The sequence below is a fragment of the Amphiura filiformis genome, chromosome 12, assembly GCF_039555335.1.
Source record: "Amphiura filiformis chromosome 12, Afil_fr2py, whole genome shotgun sequence".
In the NCBI taxonomy this organism is placed as follows: Eukaryota; Metazoa; Echinodermata; class Ophiuroidea; order Amphilepidida; family Amphiuridae; genus Amphiura; species Amphiura filiformis.
The window spans coordinates 10,499,325-10,525,419 of NC_092639.1; the positions used below are offsets into that span (position 1 = coordinate 10,499,325).

A 26,095-nucleotide genomic window follows, 5' to 3' on the forward strand; every position below is an offset into this window, starting at 1 on the left:
TACATTACAAAGTCTAACATTTTGAAAATATAAATTAGGCACTTTGGCAATATACATACAGTATATACAAAATATTTTATCACTTTATTTCTGACATGATTATTATTATATCCTAAGTCTGTTTGAAATATTATTTACTATAATAAATTATTTGCTACCACATGATTCTTGATGGTAAATTTTTGGTGGGAATCTTCAGACCATGTACAAATCTATGGATTATTTGAAAATGAAAGAAGCCATTCTGGGGCTAGAAGATGACATTGAGTACATATGATTTTCAGTTTTAATGTTCATTTTGGTAATTCTGTTATCTCCCACACACAGGGTGTAGGTTTATTTATTTATGATTATAGCATGTCTCGTCGGCAGAGTGCAACACTATCGTAAGTGCAGTAGAATGTAGTAGCTGCCTTTGGTAAAATACCTATTGTTTGCAGCACAATCCCCTCATCATGCTCATTGTAAAGTGTTGATGTTCTGTATAATTCCTGATGGCCACTAAACTAACCCCAAGATATCACCTTTACATGTAGTTGGGTGTTTTTTCTAGTGTTATTGGTTAAAAGTAAGTACATTTATTGAAATGTTGCAAATGGCAGCTATTGCATTCTACTGCACTTACGATAGTGTTGCACTCTGCCGACGGTCTGAAAACTGTGAACAATTATGACAACAAACAGGTTCTGCCTGCAAAGAAGTAACTTTTTTTAAGTTAAGAATGACCTGGATTCTTTCACATCTTGAAAAGTGATACATGGTGGGACACAGTTTAATAGTAGTCTTCAAAAGAGACTTCACACTAGCAGTATCAGGTAAGTCTTTCTTGGTCAATATTGGTACAAAAGAATCATTACCATTAATAATTAATGATTAATCAGTTGCTTACAAATACTTATGGTCTACATAGAACCTATTGAAAATTTTTGACACATTCTTGCTCCTATAATTTGTCTAAGGCAACATTTATTGAAAGACATTCATATTTTTAGACTTAAATATTCTTTTGCAAGTTTGTCAAGTCAATTATCTTTATTTAAGAAAAATGATGAAAATCTTGATGCTTGCATGATTCCAGAATGATTATGATTTCAGCCAGGCACAATATTAAATACTTCACTATCCTTAACTCCTGAGCACTACCTGCCAATCTAACATTGCCTCTGATTGGTCATTTACATGATATCTTCATTTTTAATCACCAATCAGAATGGAGCTTTGCAAATAATTCACCCCAATTTTTTTGCATGGTTAAATTATTATTCCAACAATGTTGCTGTTTGGTCCAATTGATAATGAAAACTTCTTTTTGACCAATCGGCAGGTAGTTCTCATGGGGTTAAGAGGTAGCTTCAGAACTCTTCACTGTCACATTGGGCTAATCCAATTATAATCCATACACCCCTTATGATAAACATAACCTTAATGTTCCACACAAGGAGTATGAATCTTAAATGGGGTTATCTGAAATCTACACCCCTTGTTCAAAAAATTAAGGTCCTGTTATCCACAGGGGGTGTATGGATTTAAACTGGAATAGCCCATTTTGTTTTTTGGCGATGAGCCCTCAATATTTTACTCTTTGATGGGGTACAGCTCCTTAAACAATTCCCCATCTCCTTTCTTCTTATCCAGCCATTTACCACACGGAAACACCGTCTTCTGTCCTGTAGACTGATTGGTGATTTCGACCCGGTCACATAACCAGCCGGCATTAAACCCCTTGTTGTCGTGTTCTATTCTAATCTTGTTCAGCTCTCCTAGATCTAAAACTTCTAGTGTAAATGTGTCAGTTTGACCTGAGGTATGGGGAAATAATAATGATATGGATATTTGTTAAAACAAATGCCAAAGATTAACTGTGACTTACACTTTACAGTAGGGGCACTTTGACCTTGCGGTATGGGTTCTTAGACCCCAGGTCTTAGACAAAGCTCTCAACCTCTATTCTTTGGCGATGAGCCAGTGGCGGCGTCAGGATTTTTTTCAGGGGGGGGGGAGGAGGTGGAGGGGGAAAGTGAATTTCAGGGGGCAAAATCAATCAATTTTGCGTAAAATTGCTGCAAAAAGTGGAAATTTATGTTCGTAATTTGGGGTTTTTATTGGGGGAGGGCAAGAGTTCTGACTGGGGAAATTTGTCCCCCCCCCTACTGCCCCCACCACTGATTGTCTACCTCGGTATAGAAATGGGCACTGGCTTATGCTGGGAAGGTAAACAGATGCCGGATGAGTGGCGGACCCCACAACAACATTATTCACGGAGGAGTGTGGCCCCAAATCACTTTGAAAGATAGATGGGCATTCCGGCCTTTACAATACAGGCATAAAAGACACAAAAGGCAGACACCCCCCACAAAAACATTACAATTGATTAGTCTTACAATAATGCTTGTTTGTACACACCTGTATCAGTAATTTAGTTGTTTAAACTCCAGATGTTTTTGTGGAGGGTCTGCCTTTAATCTCTTTTGTCAAAAACCCCTTATTTAGAGACCTATGTGATTGTTGATGGAATTCTATGATATGTTTTCTAAAACCTGAATGCATTTAAAACAGCTATTTTGTTCACATTGGTTCCATGTTAACAAATCAAGTACATGTACTTCATACCTTTTTCAAATAGGTCTCTGAATCGCTGTTTCAGAGGTTGTTTTCCTGAGTCTCCATGTTCTCCATATAAGGTAATGGTCACATTGGCGTCGGTTCCTGCTCCTTTCTCATTGGCTGTTATAACAGTTACGCCATATTGAATAGGAGCCAAATCTGAAATGAACAAAAATATAATTGATAAAACAAGAAATTTAACACTTGTAATTTCCAAAAACAGTAGAAAGCAGTTTTCATCATATTTGGCGATTTTACAGATTTGTACAAAAATGAGTTTTTTAGATGGTTCCTGGTGGTCCCCGGTATTTTAGGCTCCATATTTGTCATTATACGTTAGTTTGAACATAATCCATATACTAAACTAATCTAGTTGTCCCCTTTAAATGCCTGTATATTCCTTTAATTTAACATCAAAACTTGGCTAAAAAGTTTAACTAATGAAAGTACTTAAATTGGTGACTTTTCATTGCGGCATGTCTACTTGTCCAGGGCCCAACCAATTTTATGCAAAAAAATATTTTGGCCTAGTGGGCTGAGCTTTTGATTTTTGCAGAATCTTTATCAAAGGCCTTCGATAAAGATTCTGTTAGGGTCAAAAACTTTGGAATTATATAATGTACTTACTTCTAATGGTCTCTGCTTTGCCCAAATCTTTTTTACCACACTCTATTCTGAGTGGTTCATCTCTCCCTCTTGACAATGGAACCCATTGCTTCACTGGAAAATGGTACCTGAAAATAAATCAAAAGTATTTGTTGGAATTTCTTATTTGACCAGTATTTTGGAGCCAAGGATCTAGGAGCTGGTTTCAAAACCAAGTAGGTAAACTCATAACAGCAGGTGGTACGTCCCGGTATAATAAGCAGGTTATTATTTCTTACATTATTGGATGAGAATCGTAATCAAATTTATATTGAAGACATGCTCTTATCACCATCTCATCACAATATAAGGAGAATGTGAATTTTACTCTCAGTAAATCAGTGACATCAACATGTTGACGCAGCAGTATCATACACACATCTATACATGTATGCAGGGTCTATAACCCTAACACGTATAAATCTTACAAAATCTTACAAGGAAAACCACTCCGCATGCATGCATTCCACGTCATGCCATTGCGCAATCACCCTAAGTCATTTATGGGCACCAAGTCGCTGCCCGGGCAAGCGACTCCCTCGTGGCATGAGGTCGGTGATTGTGTTTGTGGCACCCGAGGGGTCCAGGGGTCAATTTCCGGGGGTGAAGTGAAATCTTTCTTCATCTTCTCTCCTTTTTCGTTCCTTCTCTGCCTTCCGATAGCAAAACAGTATTTTCCTTGTTAGGGTTAATTAAGACCAATTTTCCATTTATATAAGGCCTATATAATAAACATGTGCGTGTGTGAATGCTTGGCCAATGAATGCTTCTTACGGCTAGTTAATTGGCAGGAGCCATATTCATCCAGTTGTAGTCATTAATTAAAAACCTGCGGTGTACTTCTTAATATTAATACATTAATCTTACAGGTGATGACTCAAGGAAGCCAATATTTGCATTTATATTTTCATAAGTCTTGCAGTTCTTGAATTAAGACCAATAATATATGAAAACTATAAAGTTTTGAGCATTTTCCATCTTGAATAAAATCATTCACATGGGCAGAAAAGACACCCCTTATAATAAAGCCTTGGGATCTCCTTTATAGAATCCATACCATTCCTCATGTGTGTCAGCTTTCTGTGTCTCAAACACTGTTAGGTCACGCTCCCCTCTACCCCGCCTTAACCCCCTGGACACTACTGGTCATCTAACAGCATTTCTGATTGGTTGATAACTTGAAATGCTTATTTCAACTGGCAATTATGACTAGGCTTTAAACTATTCATGGTCAAACTTGTATTTGCAGATGATTTTATTAATGCCCTCTTTGATTGGTTCAAAATATTCAGTTTGGCCAATCGGCAGGTAGTTCTCATGGGGTTAAACTTACTTGGCTCCTGATGCAGTATCAGTTATGACTACCTCATGGCAATGCCAGTCAACATCTCTACCACTTCCTTTGGGTCTCGGTCCATCTCCCTTCTCACGATGTCCAAGCAATATGCTGTCAATGGTGCCAATGTTACGTGTTGTGAATTTGAAAGTGTCTGTGTCACCCCTGAAATATTAACAAAAGATTCATTCCTTTTAGGCAGTGGTTCAAGCATGAAATTCATGTAGGCATTATGCTGAATTTATGCTACAGCACTGAGCGATAGGGATTGTTTTTTAGCCAATTAGAGAGAACTCCTTTTGTTGTCTTGGGAAAAGTGAGCTACCTTATTGGTCAAATACTGATTGCTTGTCACTCAGCGATGGAGTATAATTTCAGCTTTAAATGTAAAGGGTTCACAAGTTCTAAGTTTCCACCTAAGACTTTGTGGAATTTGTTTTTTACAAAATAAAAAAAATGTCTTATTAAAGTTATTGATAGCACAGTTTGTTTGAAACAAACTGTTCAAATATACAATGCGTCGTTGGGCAAGAAAAACCTCCTATGTGTCATTGGCCACTGAACGTGTTTAAAGCAAAACCTCCTATGCAACCAGTTGGCAGTTTTGTTTTAAACATGTTCAGGGGCCACAAATACATAGGAGGTTTTTCCTACCCAATGACGAATGTCACACATCATTGTGTTTGGTCACAATGAAAGAAAAGATGCAGTTTTGAAAGTTGCATTGCTGTCCATTTAAATGCAGTAGGCCTGACCTGTTCAAGTTTTTTTTCTACATGTTTTGTGAGAGTTGAAAGGGCATAAAAATGAACAGACCTCAGTAATAGTTAAGGTGATGATAAATAACTCCTTGTTTTAAGGTCGTACAGAGTTACCAAGGTGGGCCGGTTGGTCAGAATTTTGATATGTAAGAGCATTAAAACATATATCCATATAAGTTTCTATCTCATGTTACCTGACCTAAGGTCACCTTGCTCTACTTAAGTTCTTTAACTTTGTTCTCATATGCACAGTATCAATCCATGCCCAGGGACAGGCGATTTGCGTGAAAAAAAATAGCAAATTGCGCGGAAAAAAAAAAGTTCCGCGCAAATCTCTTGTCCCTGTCCATGCCCAATGACCTTAGGTCAGGTACCCCAGGTCACCTGAGATCAAACCTTATATGGGTACATCAGTCTGTGCATATGGATACAAGTGTTGTTAAGGTTAACTTAAGATTTCATGGACCCACAAACATCGAGCAACATGCTGCAGGAATCTGTTCTGGCAATTGATTCCCTGAATGTCAAACTGCTATAGTGTATATACAAATCTAAAGCCCAACTCTTTTTGAAAGTGACTGTGACTTAAAGGAGGATTTCGTGATCCTAGCATCCTCTTTTTATGACATTTTTCAGTAGATATCCACGAAAAAAGCTTGTTCCCAAAATTTCAGTTTATTCCGATTTTGCGTTTGCGAGTAATGCATGATTATGTGTATTACACTGCTCCATAGGCCACTGTTGTAATTTTGTTCTGGTGTACCAGATTCAAATTTGACGATATTTTTGTTAATTAATCTGCAAGAACTTTTTGGTACATAAACATTATGTAGCCAGGTTTCCAGTGGTATAAAAATCTCAACTTTTTTTGGAGAAAAAATGGGGGGATGAGGCTGTGGATCACGAAATGCCCTTTTAACTCACTGTGTGAAGGATCAAAGGCTCAACTTCCCCTCCAAAGAATGGAGTACTCTCATGGTTTACATACCAAGTTCTAAACGTACTGTGTGGGAGTGTAAATCTATCTTACCTTCTTAATACATGCTGTTTCCTGCTGTTTTCCATCACAAATTCCTTAGATGATTTCAAATCTCCTTCTAAGATAATCCAGCCATTTTGTGTCGTACTTGCATCTCGTTTATCTGTTGTAGTAATGACTATCTCATATGCTGAAATAAAATAGAAGCAAATATTTATAAGTCGAGTATATCTAGTCATTAGGTTAAAAAATATATCTCAAAGCCCATGGCAGTTTCACAAACGAATGTGGAAGTTTTTTTCTTTTGTGGATTTTTTAAAACTTAATTTTGAGTTAAGATGTTATTTTCAAGTGTTCAAAAGTACGCAGCATAAAATTGTGGTTGATTTACACATAGTAAGTACTAATATCAACTGTTTTATACCTAAAGAATGCGAGTATTGAATAAAGTAATTTTTTCCAAATATGTCTCAGAATTTCATGATTTTACGGCAAAAAACTAATAAAAAAAATGAATTTGCGGTTTCAGCTGATATGGACACCTTAAGAAAACGAACATGTGTGGCGGCTTTGAGACACAGGTTTTTTTGCTTGGCCTCAACAGCTGAAATCTGGAAGATAATGCTGTGGAGGCATAATAAAAATGGAAGGAAAATTCAAAAGTACTTACTAATTTTCTCCTTTTCATCTCGTGGTGTAGCCCCTGTAGAGCATGTCAACTCTCTCATAATCTGTTTGTCATCCTCGTCCCTTGCCAACCAGCGATTACAATGAAACATGTAATTCGTCTCAGTTGCCTCATCCACTATTTCAACGTGCTCCAGATGCCAACCAGATTTTAGTCCTACAGAAGGAATTATACAGGTGCTTAGCAGCATTGTGGAAAATAAGTGGTGGTCTGGTAGTCTATAGATTAATAAATTTCATACTAGACTAGTATGGGGTAATATCCAAACAGTAGCCTGGATGGACTACCAGTTACTTTAACCCTAACCCAACTAGGACTCACTAAAGCTCACTATTAAAACCACTCTCATACCTGCCAACATTGTAAAAATAAAAATCTGTACAGGGCGCGCGCGATCCGGGGCGCGCGAAGCACGTTATTTGTTATTCAAGTTTTTGGCAACTTTAGAGAACCACTGGACCTATTCTGAAGTGCTTAGATCATTCACAGGTAATTTGAAAAAAAAAATTACAAAAAAATTAGTTTGTTATCCTTAATATGTAAACCATTAACTAATGTTTACCTCTTCTTGTATAACATATTATAGATGCATTGGTTTTGCATGCATTTATAATATGTGCTACATGAAGAGGTAAATATTGGTTAATGGTCTTCATATTGAAAATAACAAACTGTAATTTGTTTGTCATTTTTTCCCAATTTGTTTTTAAAATTAACTGTCAATGATCCTTATGATCCTAGCACTTCAGAATAGGTCCAGTGGTTCTCCAAAGTCGCCAAAAACTTTGAAAAAAAAAATCTAAAAAAAAAAAAAAAAATTTTTTTTTTTTTAAAAATCGGATTCGTTCCGATTTTTGAGGTCAAAGGTCACAAAATCGGAACGAATCCGATTAAATCGGAACAGTTGGCAGGCATGCACTCTGCGTGCATGCATTCCATGGGACTTGATGACGCAATCAGACCAAGTCATATATACCCATGGAATCGCTGGCCAGGCCAACGCCACCTGTGTAGCTACATGCTGGGGATCTTCTGCGTGGCATGCGAGGGGTCCGAGGTTCAATCCCGGGGTGCCAAGTGACTTTCTTCTTCATCTTCTCTCCTTTTTCGCTCCTTCTTTCCCTTCCGATAGCCAAAAAACCACGTGTAGGGTTAGGGTTAAAGAGAAGTATATATAATGAACCCGGGGGTCTTTGAAATTTTTTGTATGGGGATGTGCCACGGAGACTTCAATTTAACGACCTCAATTACCAAGTAATTTCAAATCCTATTTTTTGATTGGTTCCTTATTTCTAAAGGTCCAATAGTATGAGCACTACCTGCCGATCTAACATTGCCTCTGATTGGTCAATTACATGATATCTTCACTTTAATCACCAATCAGAATGGAGCTTTTGCAAATAATTCACCCCAATTTTTTTGTGTGGTGAAATTATTCTAACAATGTTGCTGATTGGTCCAATTGATGAAAACCTCTTTTTGGCCAATCGGCAGGTAGTTCTCATGGGGTTAAGCATAAATAATGAGGACTACTATGTCCCAGGTCCATCTGCGGCAGTTTGGTCCACTCCGAGTGACATTTTTCCAGGGCTGTAAATCCAAACGCTTAGGTTTTAAATACTTGTCTAAACACTTTGATGTTTATTTGCAATAATTTTTAAACACTACTTACGTGTTCACACAGTTAAGGGATAGGAGGTAAACACTAAATTAAGCAGTGTTTAAACAGTGTTGCAAGTAAACATATTGAAGTGTTTAAAACCTAAACTGTATGTTGTATAGGTTCTGCATTGTGATCAGCATTTTCCTGATGTGACCACAAGTTCATATATCCACTGCATCTTCTTGTTATATTTCCCATGATAAAGAAAGCAAGTCATTACAGTCGTACCTGAACTTATTTTTAGCTCAACATAAATTGCCAAATAACAATATTGTGTGTCACATTCTGACATTTATACAGCCCTCGAATTAACCCACGGCACCGACGGCATATTGCCGTGGGTGCCCACCCCAATTGCCGCAATGCCCTCAAAATATGTCCTTTACCGACGGCAGTCACTTGTCGTGCCCTAAATGAAGTTGCCGTGGGTGCCCTAGCCGCCAGCCCTGCCCCTTCATTATAAAATCATTAACAAGTACTGGTTAAATCCCAGCAAAATTGTGGAAAATTAAATCGAAAATCTTGAACACGATCGCTATTTTGAGCATCGTAACCCAGCTATCAATCACAGTATACACAATAGTTTGTTGTGAATTAATATTCATTACCCCTACGTAGCTTACATATTCAGCCAATCACATCGGCTTATACATTATCTGGTTACTAGAAATCTGATTTCATTTTCTCGATTGGTCAGAGAAATACCTTCAACGCACTATCGACCAATCAGAAACGCTGTTAGTAACTATAGCGCCCTTGACCTCGTGTCGTGAACAAAATCTGAGCGCTGGGCAAATCAATTGTTCTCTCGATTATCAAACATTGACTTCCCATTGCAAACCGATGGCGATACCCTTCCGGTATCGCCTTATCTTGTACATGTGAGCCCATCTCTAGATATGTTTTGCACGAAATAGTTTTTATCCCGGCGAATTTGATCAATATTATTACCAAAGTTACAGCTGTTTCATCGCTACATTTCGAGTCAGTTTTGCAGCTCAGAACTAGGGATCGCAAAATTTAAGTAAATTAAACTGTATTATAAAGCAGGTTTTTAAGCAATCAGGTTAGTTTTAGTGTAAAGTTGAGAGTCGAATTTTACTTTGGTGTCGAATTCAGCTGACGGTAATGCATCTATTCGCTTTTGAAAAATTGCCTTGGTGCCCTTCTCAAATTTTCAACAGTTGCCTTGATGCCCTTTTGAAATATTACAAATTGCCGTGCTGCCTTGTCTTTTCAGTGAAAATCCACGGCAATTATCAACTTGCCCTAAAAAAGTTGCCGTGCCCCTTCAGATCCTTAATTCGAGGGCTGCATTTATAATAGGATTTTTTTTCATTCATGATTCCTGCACATTTGATTTTTCTAACTGCCATCAATCTTGCTTAAGGTTTATGTTACTTGAAGCTTAATCTGAAAAACTTTCTTATTTGTGAATCATATGATAAATAGTATAACAATTGCAGTTTTGTTCTTTTTCATAACTTAAGGCAAAAAAAATTGTTTGGTTGCCCTTCCGAGACAAAAATTTGGAGGGTCGGAAGGTTGATCCTTTTTTTTTTTCATGGACTCTTCCTCGATTTTTCTTCGATTTTGAAAAGGCTAGTATTGACAAATGCTTGATCATTGTGTGTTTTTGGACTGGATTTATATGAAAATACTTCTTGTTTTCAATCAAATATGCATTCTGTCCAAATTTAAGGTTTCTTCTAAAAAAGTGATTGAAAAAAACAACAAAACAAAAACCCAACCCAAGATTTCTAATTTTTTGGGTCAGTCGGTTGAGGGCAACCAAACATTTTTATTTAGCCTAATGCCACATACCTTTATTGTCATGCCAAATCCGTATCTTACTCAGGTCTCCAAGACTCAGCATAGAGTAAGAAAATACATCCTCCTGTCCCCTTTCAAACTTATCCATGTGTGTGGCAGAGTCTTTTAGTTTCAGCTCATCTGAGGAACCATTCTCACCAAATACTTGCAAACAAACATTGGCGTCAGTCCCACTGCCACGGATATCACTGGTTTTCACTGTTACTTTGTAGTTTGTTTCTGAAGAAAATGACAGTGTGAGAAAAGCACAATTCTTTTATTGATATACACTATGCAGAGTATGTTCAGGGTTACCAAACCCGCGATTTGGTAACGGGCGACTTTTGAAGATTTTTCCCACGACTTTTGACAATTTCCTGTCCCATAGAAACCAATGGTTAAGAAAAAAATTGGGCGACTTTTCAACATTGGCTCCCGCGACTTCCGGTAGTTTTCTGCCCCATTGAAACCAATGGTAAAGAGAAAAATTGGGCGACTTTTCGATTATTTGACCCGCGATTCGGGCTGAAATCTTTTGGCAACCCTGAGTATGTTAAATATTTAAAGAGGGATGGCCCGAATTTAATTCTTTGTGGTTTTCATCTTGAATGAATGACATTGACCTAAGTACCCCATCTGCAAAGTTTCACACTAAAATTTCAACCTCCTTTGATATGAGAGCTGTAACTGTGATTTGTAATCCCTATAGAATACTGTGTAATCCTAATATTGGTCGACCAAATGTGTCACCTTTTTGTTCAGAAAATTTAAACTAAACACTTTTCAGCCCTCAAATTTCACAGGGTCAATGAGAAAAATATGAATTTTCTTCTGGTACCAAAATTCATACTATTTCCAGTAAATTTTGGGTCCTGGGGATGAGGCTATTAGCGACCGGGTCATGTCCCTTTAACTCGCAAAACAGAATTATGATAGAAAACATTCTAAATACAGTGTCCCAGAACATATAACAGTCAAGCATGCAATGTGACTTGGATTGATCCCCACAGAATTGATAAGGCAAACTGGAACTCCCTATACCACCATGTACAATGGCGTTATGGTCAGCTATGGGACAAAAATTGGGGGTATTCGGGTCCTAGCCCTCGGTACGCAGAAACAAATGAAAACAACTGTATGTGATAAATACGTACTGTGTTGCTCCTTTGACGAAATCAATGTGTCACGCCATGATGCATGTCTAATTGCATCCGTGATCTGCGAGTGATCGGGTGCATTTCGAGCAAAACACAAATACTCTCCAATTTTTGCCCCATGCGTGTATCAAGGTAGCAGTTGAGTCCAAGTTCTCTGGTTTAATTCTGTGGATTGATCAAATCTGCTTGATATACCAATAGTACATTTAGTTACTTGATTCAATCAGCCAATCAGAACCAAACTTGCCCACTAATGTATGCACAGCTTATCATATAATTGCAAAAATGTAGTATATAATGCAGAATCGTTTTGTTTATCTTGCCTAGAATTGAATGGACATATTGCAAGGAATTGTGTAGGAAAAATAGCGTTCTGAGGCTGCATGGGTTTCATGTGTCTTACTTTTCTAAAACAGACAAATGATATTCAGAAAATATACTGTAAACTACTTAATTTTGCAGCTCAAATTGGGTAATTTAAATTCTCAAAATTTAAAAGAGTTTTGCATGTTAGGAAGCAACATTTTATTTCTGGATTTGTGAAATGAAGTCCCTTCAAAATGCTGGTTTATTAGCAAAGGTTGAGCAACTTTACAGCAACTACCGTTTTGTCTGTAATAAACACCCAGGGACGTTGCATTTTTCCAAAAGGGGGCGTTTATTAGAAGTGAATTTTCAGTGAAAAAAATCAGGTTCAATTCCCAATGGTGCTCTTGTAGAAAGAAGGGATTTACGACTATACTAATACTACTACTATGGCAGCACCACAGAGGTCGGTATACACAAGAGTCGCATAAGTTTACATGTTCATGTAACCTCCTTCAACTCATTTGCATAGAAGTGGATACCAGAATCGTATTCTGATTCGTCGTGCCTTCTAACCTGTTCTAATTAGCATACTTTTGGATACCTCCATATTTGGTATTACCTAATTAATTATTTATACCTCTATGTTGTTTACATAGTGACGTCATTAGAGCTGGTCACTTCGTCAAACATCCGACGAACGAACGTTTGCAGTTTTCTTTTAATTACTGTTATATCGTGCTGCATATATTGGGCTGCATCTCAATGTCAAGAAAACAAAGATAATGATCTGTGGAGGAGATACAAATCAGCAAGTGAAGGTGAATGGAGAAGATGTGGAACAAGTTGACACTTTCAACTTTCTGGGATCACTAATAGACAATGCAGGGGGCAGTTCCCAGGAAATCAGAAGACGCCTAGCCATGGCAAGATCATCGGCAATTGCGTTGACAGATATATGGAAAGACAGAGGTATTTCTAAAGCTACCAAGATTCATATTATGGATGCTCTGGTTTTCCGATTGCCTTGTATGGCTGTGAAACGTATGGCGGTTGGAATGACAGATAAGAAAAAGATCATGGCGTTTGAAATGTGGTGCTGGCGGAAGATGCTGAGAATATCTTGGAAAGAACATAAGACCAACGAATTTGTAAGAAACCAAATTGGAGACCATGCTTCCGTGTCCCAGAAAATAGATCGCTTTTAAACTGGCGTATTTTGGCCACATTTCTAGAAGAGATGGTGACAGCATTGAGAAGATAATTATGCAAGGTCACATAGAAGGCAGTCGTAGAAGAGGTAGACAGAAGCTTAGATGGACTGATGGAATTAAACAATTAACAGGCCTTTCTCTCGTCGCAGCCCACCGCCTGGCTCAAGACAGAAGCTGCTGGAATACCATCATCAACAGGGTCACAAAGGGTCAGTCATGACCCATAGGACCACGACGACGATATCGTGAAATACCATATAGCTGAGGTGTTAGTCCAATATGCATAGGAAAATATTTCTTGCGATGACCCATGTTCACATTGGCTAAATAAGCTGTATTTTCGCTGGAAAGGGGCCGGACGAGTCGGCCATTTTGTTTGCAAAAGGCATGTTCTTCTCCGCGCTACCGGAAGTGGCAGCACCAGAACAAATGACGCTATTTCAGGATTTCAGCCGAACGGTTACGTTCACTGCCGTGCATCAGTATAGGCATCAGCGTATCTAGGTTTTACTAAAGTAAAACATCTTTGGGCAGCACCCACAGAATTACATGGAAAATGACATTTTTGTGGTAAATACAAAATTACACTGGTAAGTGTATCATCAAGCAAGAATCCGGTGAAATTCTACCATAATTAGGCAATGAATGGAAGTTTGAGTCATAACAGGTTTTCTCCATGCAATTTAGCGAATGTCACTGACATGACTGGTGCAAGTTTTAAGCTTACTCATATGATATGGCATGGAAATGTTTGCATTTTTGTCAATTTTTTATTAACAAAATTGGAGGGGGCGTGTATTAGAGGGCGAGCATTTATTACAGACAATACTGTATTTCTCGCAATTCTTCCTACCGTTGATCTGTGCTTTCCCTTTGACTATGGCTGGCAATTCTTTCATTAATTTCTTCTCTCCAAGCGTCTTGGATATCCAGTCTTGACAACGGAATACTGTCAAATCTCCTGTCTCCATGTTCCTGAGAGTTACCTAAGAACGTAATGCACAAAAAGCAGTGTTTTCAGTTGGATGGAAAGAGCTTTACAAATAAATATAGCATCATGTGATTATTGCTGCACAGCTTTACTACAACACCTACAATACCCCTTTAACATTATTGAGCTATCAGTTGGCCTTATTTGTTAAGCATAAATTGTATGAGCTTACCTTTTCCAGATACCAATTTGGCCTGCTCCCCTTGCCGTCATGTCCTATGCGTAACTTCTTCAACGGACCTACGTCATCTAACTCCATCTGCGAAGAAAGAAGTACATTTGTGAAGATTGTCATTCATCCAGGTGGGTAAAACCTATTAATATTTAGAAATATAATTTATTCATCTGGACTTCTTTGTTTTTGAGTGGCAAATTTTCACATCCAATCCTGGATGCATCTTCAGGCCAACTCATCGTCTGGCAGCAAAAGTTTGTTGACCTGTGAAACGGATGTTGTGTGACAGGTCACATTTGCAGTTAAACAAGTCATGAGAACTTTGTTTAAATTTGTACTTTCTCGATAAGTCAAACCCTTTTTACTTTTTTAAAAAGAAAATACTTACCTTAATAAAATCTTCCCTGCCTCTTTCAAATCTATCCTCATTTTTGTCTATCAGAATATCAGGCGTGTAGCCACTGGTACCAAACACACACATACTGATAGCAGCATCAGTGCCGCCATTTTGTACATCACCTGTAAACACTGTCACCTCAAATGGGATTTCTATAAAGAATAACATGAAACAAGGAAATAAGGACATATGTCAGGAATAAGCTTAAAGTTGCACTTAATTAAGCTTCCAACAAAACACAAAACATTAAAATTGTTACAATAAAACTATGGAATGTTTTTGATAATGAATTCTTTTTAAAAATGAATTGAGGGTAAAACAATGATCATGAGGGTGAGGTGGCCTAGTAGTTTAAGGTGGTGGAGAGTTGAGCGAGGGGTCCGTGGTTCGAAACCCCATCCTGCCCGATCCTTGTTGCTCACTCTAAATAGTTCCAATAGGTCGGAAATATCATAATCATATTCTCTTTCAGTCTAGTAGAATATAATTGTGATATTTCTCCTCGCTCCCATGTGCAGTTATACACAGTGGGTGCCCGGTGTTTCGTGGTTCGAATGGTCATGTAAAATGGCGGTTCTGTGTGTCTGATGCCTTAAACCTGAGCACTTAAAAAAAGTTGCAGGCCTTATCGATAAGAGTAGGGGGATTATCACAGGCTTGTTACCTGCACCTTCCCTAGGTCCCAGGGCAGTAGTAGTTGTGTATATAGTGATGGTAGTAGATTAGTTATGTTAATGTAATGTTGTGAAATGGTGATATTGATAAATGTACAAAGTACACTGCTGAGCAGCGGTGCGCCTGAAAATAGGTAGGAATTCCCAAATCCAATCCAATCCATGGCCAAAATTCTATCGGTGAACCACTTTGTACATACCTAAGCATTCTGTAATTGTTATGCATCGAAATAGTCACAACAAATTAAGATGTGAAATGATTACATCTTAAAATCAACACCTTTTATCAAACCTGAACATTGTGACATTTGTCAATTTTTTATTTTGTTGATGCAGCTTAATTAACTTGTTATTTTTGATCAAATAGTAAAAAAAGCAAAAACAAAAACGAGAAGTGATCTCTATGATGAAATGACACTCATATAGTAACAAACTGTTCTTTAAACACATTTTAAATAAACAAACAACAAACCCACAAACAAACAAACAAGTAAACTTACTAGGTTTATAATGAGAACTGTGAGCATCTTCCACTACAAGTTTCCTGACAATATGGCCATCGTCTTTGTCTTTTGATAACCATCTCTTACATGGGAATATATAATGTTTGCCTTTTGTAGGCATATCTACTTCTACTTCCTCCAGGAACCAACCCTCTTGTGGTGTCACTCCGTCATGACCAATCTACGATAAAATAAAAGAACAGTCATTTTAAATTCTCTAGAATGGAAAAGAAATCATTATACTTATCAGGTTTTACAAGGTTTACCAGATGCCTAAAATTTTAATATGTAGACAAAAAAAATCCACTTCCTTTATTACTTTCCTAAAATTATTATCCATGCAAGTCTTCATTCATGAAATAATTAGCACAATTATTGGGACAAAAAGATAATAATTACCCTAAATAACAAACACATTTGCTGACATCGCTGAAGAAAATCCTCATAAACTTTATTCATAACGAAATACAATATCACAGAAAAAAAATCAACATTAAGATGATGAAAAGTTTCCTCATTTTTGGCAAGAAATTACTGACTGCTGAAGTTTACCTAACAATGACTATAGCTTTGAGGCTGATGCATACTAAACCTTTGTTAACTGTACTAGGACCAAAGAAATTGTCAAGTTGACCTGATACATGCTGTATTAAAATGATTGGTACACATCAATCAATTCTGATGTTTATTGAAACGCCTGCCTCTTCCAAATGCAACATTTGATACTCTTGATATGTTCAGAATGTATAGTTTATGCATGACTTGTAATATAAGTAATTTACTAATTATTTGGATCTAATATTGAATTTTGATGTGTCAGATTCATCCATTATCAATGAAAACTGATGGGTACTTATCATTTTGAATTTAGGGATGACCATCATAATTTCATGTTGCCCCTTTTGCTACAAAAGATTGTTTTCTGGAAAGAACTCATCAACAGAAGTATTTTGGTGGTTAAATGGTCAAATTCGGTCAAAAACTTTTTGAATTATGAATTTTCAAAGTTTCCCATTCTGACCGGTCATTGAACGAAATAAATTGACAAAGTCTAAATATAGCAATGTGAGCAAAATTGGTATAAGCATATATTTACCTTTTATATTTCTTTATTTTAATATATATGCAAACATGAAACAAGCATATTGTGAAAGTATCAAAGGGTTTCTTATGAAATGGCACTTTACTAGTCAATAGTATTAAGTATTTCTTCAAACCGAGGCACTGAAATCATGCTTTTAGAAAACATTTGCCAAAAATCATCCATAATGGCCAAAGTGGCACAAAATCAAAAGTCCAGGTGAACTTTTTTTCCACAACAATATACACTACACATAAGAAAAATACTAATGTACTACAAGGGATTTTCAACATAGGAATCCAAACAATCAAGTACCAACATGCACAGCTTTGTCCTGATATCACTTCTGGGGTTTTAACAAAATGTTTAACCTCTATTGTGATTGGCAGCAGCATAAGGTATCTCTTTGATAGCTGATAATGCCCAGCCATTCAGCAAGTGGCTAATAACAGACCTTGATAGGCTTGAATGAATACTGTCATGTGCTACAAAACCATCACACTCCAGGGCCTGGTCTCTCCATATGCTACAGAGAGCACAGTACTTTAACAATGGAGTGAATTAGACTCATTATTGATTAGGCGCGTATTTTAAAAGTACAGCTCCTGTGCGTGTATAGCAGCAAGTCAGTGCAGATGGTATAAATATAAGAAAATGTTTAGGGTTGAGATCAGGTGATCATACAACAAATGAGCATGAAACTTCACATTTATGTTCAGAAAGGTGTCTATTTAACATGATTCGAAAGGTGTTTGGAAATTCCAAAGGGAAGCTGGTGATTTAATTTTTAACTCGAGATCTACTTGTCCGTTTTTGTTTCCTTTTTACAGAGGGTATGATAGAGGTAATAACAACAACTCTGCCAAATTACAGCTCAGTAGGTCAAGGTGTTCACCTGATCTTATTCATCTGAATATTTTGTGCCATTCTGAGCAGTGCTGCACTGGGCCACTGGCAATTAAGCGCACTGTGGCGATGGACCAATTTTGACTCACAGTTACAGAAAAACCAAATAAGTTATGATGCTGTAATTTGCAGGATAGTTACAAAACATAATTGGCATTAACATCTCCAATTTTTACAGAAAAATTATGAAAAATAAAAGAATGAGCTCAATTTAGAAATGTCTGTGCAAGCAGTGCACAGTTGAGCTCCCTGCATGTCTATGGGAGTGTTCTAATCAAGTTGATGGTTCATTGGTCATCCCTATTTTGATACAGCTTGTAGAGGTGGTCAAGCAGTATATCAATATATTTTTTTAATTTCATTCAAAAATACTCAAACTTGCAGCAGTTCAACAGAAATTGCCCCCAAAGTACTTAACTTATACAAAAATGACTCACCTCAATTTTGTGTACATCTCCTACATCTGGTGCTTCCAGTGAGAATGTCTCAATTGATGATGGCTCAAATTTACTCTTGCTAACAAGTTGAAGAGGAAGTTTACCTGTGTATGAATAGAAAAATATAGCTTTACAGGTTTGAGGTATCATATCAATAAGAAAGTAAAATGCAATGTATTACAATGATTTAATTGCCGATTTCAAGACAAATACTCAGGCATGAAAACTGGTCTTGGAAAAAACACTGAAAACCATGACTTGTGTTTTTACCATTTTCTGTGAATTTTATTCAAAAATAGGCTGAAAAACACTGAAAACAATAACAAAAAATGCTGAAATCAGCTAAAACGCTGAAAATTTTCATGCCTGAATACTATTTTAATCTTCAACTAAACACCTTTGTGTTCAGGGCCGGATTGACCTTTTTGGGGGCCCTGGGCCAGGTCAAAATTCGGAGGCCCCCACACTAACCGTGAGGAAGGCATGTGCACTTAAAGTGTTCAAGTTTTGGTTTACAAATAAAGAGCCTCTGTATGATTGATTTTACTAAGACATTGTGCACGAAGCTCCTAAATAATTTCAATATCAGAATATTTTAGCCCAAAATGAAGGTACATTTTGCTATGTAAAGGGCCAGTGCACACGAAGCGCGAAAAAATTCCATGCAATTTTTGCATATTTTGGTCCAAAACATTATGTTTTCGGGCTAAAAAGAAACATGCACATGGCCATATTGGGGGCCCATCTGGCCCAATGGTAAATCCGCCCTGTTTGTGTTGTATGTACAGTATTGCAATGCCATTGATACAGTCAAGGAATAATTACTGGAATGGTTATGGCAGTAATTGGATTGCAATGCATTTTTCCATTAAAGCGGCTGTGTACTCTAGCCATTGTTTCTTTCTCAAAATTGCGTTTTTATGATATGTTTGTACCTTGTTATGTTTTTTATAAATACAAGGAATGAAAATCCAGATTTTATTTCACTATTCCACTCGTGTTTGAAATTGAAAAGGAAAGAAAATCTTTGTTGTACCAGCAAGGTACACGCGCGCAACAACTCATCGCGTTGCGTATCGCGCAATTTGTTAATGCACAAATACGCGATGCATACGCGACGCTTATCTGCATGCGCGGTGCATCTTATGGAAACACCACGGAAGCACTGATTTCGCAAAAACCTAGTGGTCAAATGGCTCCGCTTTAGCAGATAAAATGTGGGTTTTTCAAGTTCTTTCCCCGATTTAAATATCAAGTTATGAATGGATTTCGCTCAAACTTCTCAAGGGGCTGTGGATTTACCCGATGTTCACGTAATATAAGTTACAAAAACAAAAACTGTCGCATTCTCCTGTGAGATTTGATGAAAGTGCAAAATGTGACCACTTTAAACTTCAACGGCCATTATTTCAATGTTCATTTTCTCGGTAAAATGACGATTTAGGTACACAATAACTCAATAAATACAGCATCTATAGGTAAGCAAATATGATCATCGTAAAAAGCATGATCGACTCAAGAAACGGTTTTCTCATTTTTTTATATTTGGTCTATTTCCGATTTTGGGCATCATTTTGTGCAAATAGGCGTTTTTTGAATTTTAAAAGTTCATTTTGATGCCTTATATGGTCAATATCTCAAAAAATAAGGCCAATATCAAAAAATAAAAAAAACGTTTTTGGAATGGAGCCTCAAGATTGAGCTAAAAACAAAATAAAATATTTTGGAAAGAGTGTTTTTTGTTATGATGTACCTAACAAATATTGCCAAAAACTCACTTTTTGTGATTTTCTTCAAAATTGTTGTTTTTACCCCAAATCTGTATTTATATTCAGATTTATTGATGTCTTGCCTTCATAAAAATGTATACTTTTATATGTTTTGCGGGAATAATTACAAAGTTATTGCACTTTTACTACATGCATGTCTGAGAGTACACAGCCACCTTAAGTCAAGAAGATGGTTCCTAAATCCACTATCATACAATTTTTTACCCAACCCTATATCAGATCAACAGCCTCCTAGAAGTAAAGGGCTATTCCAGTTTAAATACATACACCCCTATGAGAGATGTACATGACCTTAATCTCCCACACAGGGGTGTACATTTCAAATGGAATCACCCATTGAGATAATCCCATTTGAAATTCACACTCCCTGTGTGGCAGATTAAGGTCATGTCTTCCATAGGGAGTGTGTGGAATTCAACCAGAATAGCCTAATATGACAACAATTATCAGTACAATTACCGAACAGGGTGCAACTACCTCGTTTACAGAGTTTAGGGTTAGGGTTAGGGTTTGGGGTTGGGCAGTCTTGTATTAAGACTAGTAGAGTTGCACCCTATTTGGTAACCGCTCCCAATTATCATCTCCAGGTTTATCTGCTTATGTTTAGCTTCTAGTCCCCTTAAAACAAACAATTTCATATTAACCTACCTGTAGTTTGTTTCTTCTTTCCTCCCAGGATGGTTACAAACACATTAGCTTCACTCCCCATGTCTTCTTCTCCTCCTGTTGTCACTTTGATTGTATATGGTATTGCTATACAGATGAAAATATTGAAATAAGATGGAACATTATAAAAAATCTCTTTCTGGCCTTGTTACATAAGATCAGGGATAAAATAAAATGATACAACATGGCTACCTTAATCGCATCAACACACTAATAGATTTAAAGTTCAGTGGCAAAATTCTCAAAACAATATCTTAAGATGTATCTTAAAACGGGCTGTATCAACCTCCCTGTACTAAGGCGTTTTGGGTCAAGCTGGGAGAAAAAAATCCCAGGTCGACCAAAAATAGCGTATCGCACACGATAGACCACCTAAGTTATTGTAAATCGGTTTCTCCCAGGTCGACCGTAAATTTTGGGTTGCCACATTCGGCCCGCAAACGCCAGGATTTTTACCCATATCAAGCATGCAAATAGCCCTACATACGCGCCCCGACCATGGCGATATATACATGTGATGAGTATAAACCATTGTACGGCATTGATTCATTCATAAACTTTGTGCAAGCTTTTTAATACGATATCAGTTTCAGTGTCTTGGCATCTAAATTAATTCAGTCATAGGCCTACTCTCATTTTCGTATTTATTTAATAAAGTAGGCCCTATTTTTGTTTTAGTTTGCAAAATACAGAGGCAGATATAGCCCCGGGATATTATAGTCATACTTCCAAGTTTTCTACTTTCTTGAATTTGCGTCAACATGTAGCTTGTAGGCCTAAACTCGCTTAAGCTTACATCCAAGTTCGAATGGACGGTACTACGACTCGATGTTTCAGACTTGTGAGAAAAGGAAAAAGGTCACAAATAGGATCAAATAAAATAATCCAACAAAGAATCACCCTAGTGCGGACATAGGCTAGGCCTACATGTTTTAAACTTTATTATTATCCACCACGAATGGAGTGCCAATTTCTATTAGCCTAAGCTGTCTTTCTATCAACAAACATGGAATCTCCCAGCTTGACCAATTTGGCTGTACTAAGTGGCAGCTTTGCCGTTGTGTAAAATCATGAGGCTGTAGTCGTGGCCACCGAGTGGGAGGGGGGAATGCAGTTGGCAATATCCTGGCTACACTGGCTGTTAATTGTAGCAGATGCTACGACACCTAAGTAGCTATCTTAATCTTATAATGTATTCACATCTGCCGGGTGACCACACAGTAAAAAATTTACACGGAGATTGATACACAGCTAATCACACACACTCTAAAGGCCTGGTCACACAGTGACGGACGATAAGCAACGAAAGGTGACGAACGTGAAAATCACAAAATGTTGACGGCAAAGCGACGACAAAAAGAGGAAAAACAAGATTAAGCTGGACGAGTGGGAACGACCTTTAGCGACAACACGACGGCAAGGGACGAAAGGCTGCGGCAGGAAACGGAGACTAGCGACCAAAACCGGACGTTGTCTGGGCGATGAGTGACGAAGTCTTGACGGAGCCCGACAACAAGCAACGAGGTCAGACGGCTGGCAGCGGATTTGCTTGCGGCAAGGAACAGCAGCTGACGGTGGATTGCAGTGATGATGACGTGACTCAGCAGCCGACATCAAAGCCTGTGTGTGTGCGGGTCGTATAGTCTCATTTATGGCGTTCCCACTCTTCACAACGTTCTGATCATCCGCTCAAAAATATCAATATCAATAATAATCAAAAATATTAACATCAATATCAACAATAATCAAAAATGGTAAAATCGATATCAATAATAATCCAAACTAAAATATCTATATCAATAATAATCAGGATTATTAACATCAATATCAATAATAATCAAAAATATTACACATATCAATAATAATCAAAAATAGTAAAAATTAATATGAATAATAATCCAAACTATTAATATCTATATCAATAATATATCAATAATAAAATATTAACATAAATATCAATTATTATAATCAAAGATATTAATATCAATATCAATAATAATAACACATACTACACATATCAAAAATAATCAAAAAATTAATATAAATATCAATAGGAATCAAAATATTAAAATCAATATTAATAATAATCCAAACTATTATATCAATATCAATATATCAATAATTATCAAAATATTATCATCAATATCAATAATAATAAAAAATGTTAATATCAGTATCAATAATAATCACAAATATTAACATCAATATCAATAACAATATCAATAATAATCAGAAATATTAATATTTTTGATTATTATTTTCTTTATATGAACTTTAAAATTGCATCGTGCGGGTAGTCTATTGAAATCGAACTGACGTCAATAAAACGTCAAACATCGCACAAAAAAGACTTGATTAGAATTTACAGTCACTCATCGTGAGTTGCCGTTAGTTGTCGCTGAGAATCCGTTAGCGAGCGCAGACGGCCGAAATTATTCGTCCGGAAATTTTCAACATGTTGAAAATTTTGTGACGACAAAAAAGTAGTTGTGATTCCGTTCAAATTTCGTTGGAGACCGCAACCCTCATTTCTTTAACGTTTACATACCGTGCGGCCGCTCTAGTCGCTTTGAGGTCGTCACAATTTAGTTGGTAGTCGTTGTCAACGACCATAAAAAAGACTTGATTAATTTCTACAATCCTACAAATGCATATATCTATTTCATGAATCGCACAAAAAGTTTAAAATCGTTGACCATCGTTTAAAAATCGTAACCCATCGCAGACCACCGCTTCAATGCCGCAGGTACTCGCAAACGATACTCGCAAACAATATCCATCACTCTCCGGACAAAAAGTCACTGTCGCACCAAGATCGTTACAATTTCGTTGCTTGCCGCAGCGTGTCGTCAGGGTTCGAGATGTGGCGCCGCTTACCGTTGTTTATTCGTCAATGGTCGCTGACAACGACTACCAACGTAAATTGTGACGACCTCAAACGACTAGAGCCGGCTTCGCACGGTATGGAAACGTCAAAGAAATGAGGGTTGCGGTCTTCAACGAAATTTGAACGGAATCACAACGACTTTTTTTCGTCACAATATTTTCAACATGTTGAAAATTTCCCGACGAATAATATCGGCCGTCTGCGGGCGCTGACGGATTCGTCAGCGACAACTAACGGCAACCCACGATGAGTGACGATAAATTCAAAATTGCAATTCGCAGCTTATCGTCGCTTGCCGTTCACCCCTATTCGTCACTGTGTGACCAGGCCTTAAGCTATTAGCAGAATCTAGGATAATCTTCGTATTAATATTAATATCTCATATGAATAAAAGTGTTACAGAATGAGAATTAAGGATCTTGTGTTTAGTTTCTGTTTTGCATCTCTCATTTCATATATTGCACAATATCATCATAACCTATTTGTTTTATTATAGGCCTACAATGCAATGACTTCTTTAAGATAGAGGTGGGAGCTTGTATTTTCAGAAATCAGGGCCTCAGATTCGATGAGAATCATAGAATAGATTCTCGTAATGATTCTCGTAACATTTGTTACGAGAATCAATTTCTTTAATTGAATCATGCAGTAAGTGAAGCTACTTGGATTGTTTTTGATTCTCACAAACTGGTGCGAAATCTAGGCCCTGGTCAAATTAATACAGTGTACAATGACATTTCTTTGCACTTCCTGGCTTAAAAATCCATGAGGATTCACTTAAAAAATATACTTGACTACTTATATCACATATACACTTCATTTTTGAAGCAACTAAGCCCTAAAATGGCAAATTATGGCCTCATTTATTTCAATCAATAATATGTACAATAATACTGGTTAGAGGGGGCATTTTAACAGCAAAAATGGCTATTCGGTTGTGCCAAAAAGCTGTGAAACTTCCGATCGCCATCTTAATGTTTTGTTTATTCTTAAAGTGACTGATAGAGGGCATTATCATACCACTAAGGTAAACATCAAAGAACACCGCTAACCTGATATATTTTCGTATCTAGTCAGTGAGTGCGTATTTTACGCTTTATATCTAGTCAGTGAGGCGTATTTACGCAAGGCCGATCGCGTGTACGGCGAGGTATCTGCGTATAAAAGCGAATCACGTAAACCGGCGCGTAAAATGCACGCAACCTGTAATACGCGGAACAGTCATCTATTTTTGTAATATTTTTCCTATTTAGCAGGAATTAAAAATTTAAAAACGTAATTATTTCAATATTTAGAATGACTTAGTGGTATGATAAATTAGTTATTAGGTTCAGCGTCGGTATGGTACGGGAAATTATCATGCGCTCAGTGTCATACTGGGTTCAGCCTTCGGCTTCACCCAGTATGACACTTCAGCAAGACGATAATGTCCCGTACCATACCGACGCTGAACCTAATAACTAATAATACTGGTATATCATTTTGGTCAGCAGGAGGTAGATACGTTCATCAATACAATCCTAAATTTACAAGACTCAATGATTCTCGAAAAACTCTCCTCCAAGAATCCAAATGGATTCAGCGGCACATGTCACAGATTTCTAGGTCTGGGGACCATTTCACGTAACTTTTAACATTTCATAACTCAAGTAACTGTTCGTAAAGTTATGAATACCCAATACTAGACGTAACTTTACGAAGGGTCCCTGTAGTAAATCCATATTACTTACGAAGGGTACTGTTTGGAAGCAGGTTTAGTGAAATGGAACTCGAACGATTTCGAGATTTACGAAGCTTTGGAAAGTGTAGTGAAATGGACCCCTGATAATTAGGTATCTATATTTAGTAATCAACCTGGCTCTTAAAGGAGTATTTCGTGATCCTAGCATCCTCTTTTTATGACATTTTTCAGTAGATATCCACGAAAAAAGCTTATTCCCAAAATGTCAGTGTATTCCGATTTTGCGTTTGCGAGTTATGCATGATTATGTGCATTACACTGCTCCATAGACAATGTGTGTAATTTCGTTCTGGTGCACCAGAACGAAATTCAAATTTGACGATATTTTTGCTCAACGAATTAATCTGCAAGATATTTTTTGTACATAAACATTATGTAACCAGAGGTTTCCAGTGATATAAAAATCTCAACTTTTTTTGAAAAAAGTGGGGGGATGATGCTGTGGATCACAAAATGCCCTTTTAATTAATGGCTGAAAAATAAATGGTCTGTCCTAGCAGTGATTGCACTACATGTATGCTGTTTCTAAATATAAATCTTCAACAAGAAATTAAACAACATCAACAAATGTCCTAACCTAAAAGTTAATTATTTAGACAAGTATATAATGCAATGCTGTCCAGCTCTAACTTATTTCATAATATGATTAAATACTGTCTTAATATGGACATAAGTCGAATGG

General features: G+C 37.1%; 1 protein-coding gene across 1 annotated transcript in view; it reads right to left on the minus strand.

Moving 5' to 3' along the window:
• Nucleotides 1-941: 941 nt before the first annotated feature.
• Nucleotides 942-26,095, minus strand: part of LOC140166610 (lipoxygenase homology domain-containing protein 1-like) — a 138,682-nt gene continuing 113,528 nt past the window's right edge. Inside the window, 13 exon segments of the mRNA XM_072190111.1 lie at nucleotides 942-1,799; nucleotides 2,611-2,763; nucleotides 3,232-3,338; nucleotides 4,583-4,750; nucleotides 6,377-6,515; nucleotides 6,996-7,169; nucleotides 10,501-10,728; nucleotides 14,019-14,151; nucleotides 14,329-14,415; nucleotides 14,720-14,880; nucleotides 15,903-16,086; nucleotides 18,330-18,433; nucleotides 20,768-20,872. Coding sequence (XP_072046212.1) covers nucleotides 1,576-1,799; nucleotides 2,611-2,763; nucleotides 3,232-3,338; nucleotides 4,583-4,750; nucleotides 6,377-6,515; nucleotides 6,996-7,169; nucleotides 10,501-10,728; nucleotides 14,019-14,151; nucleotides 14,329-14,415; nucleotides 14,720-14,880; nucleotides 15,903-16,086; nucleotides 18,330-18,433; nucleotides 20,768-20,872 — 1,967 coding nt within the window. The 3' untranslated portion in view covers nucleotides 942-1,575.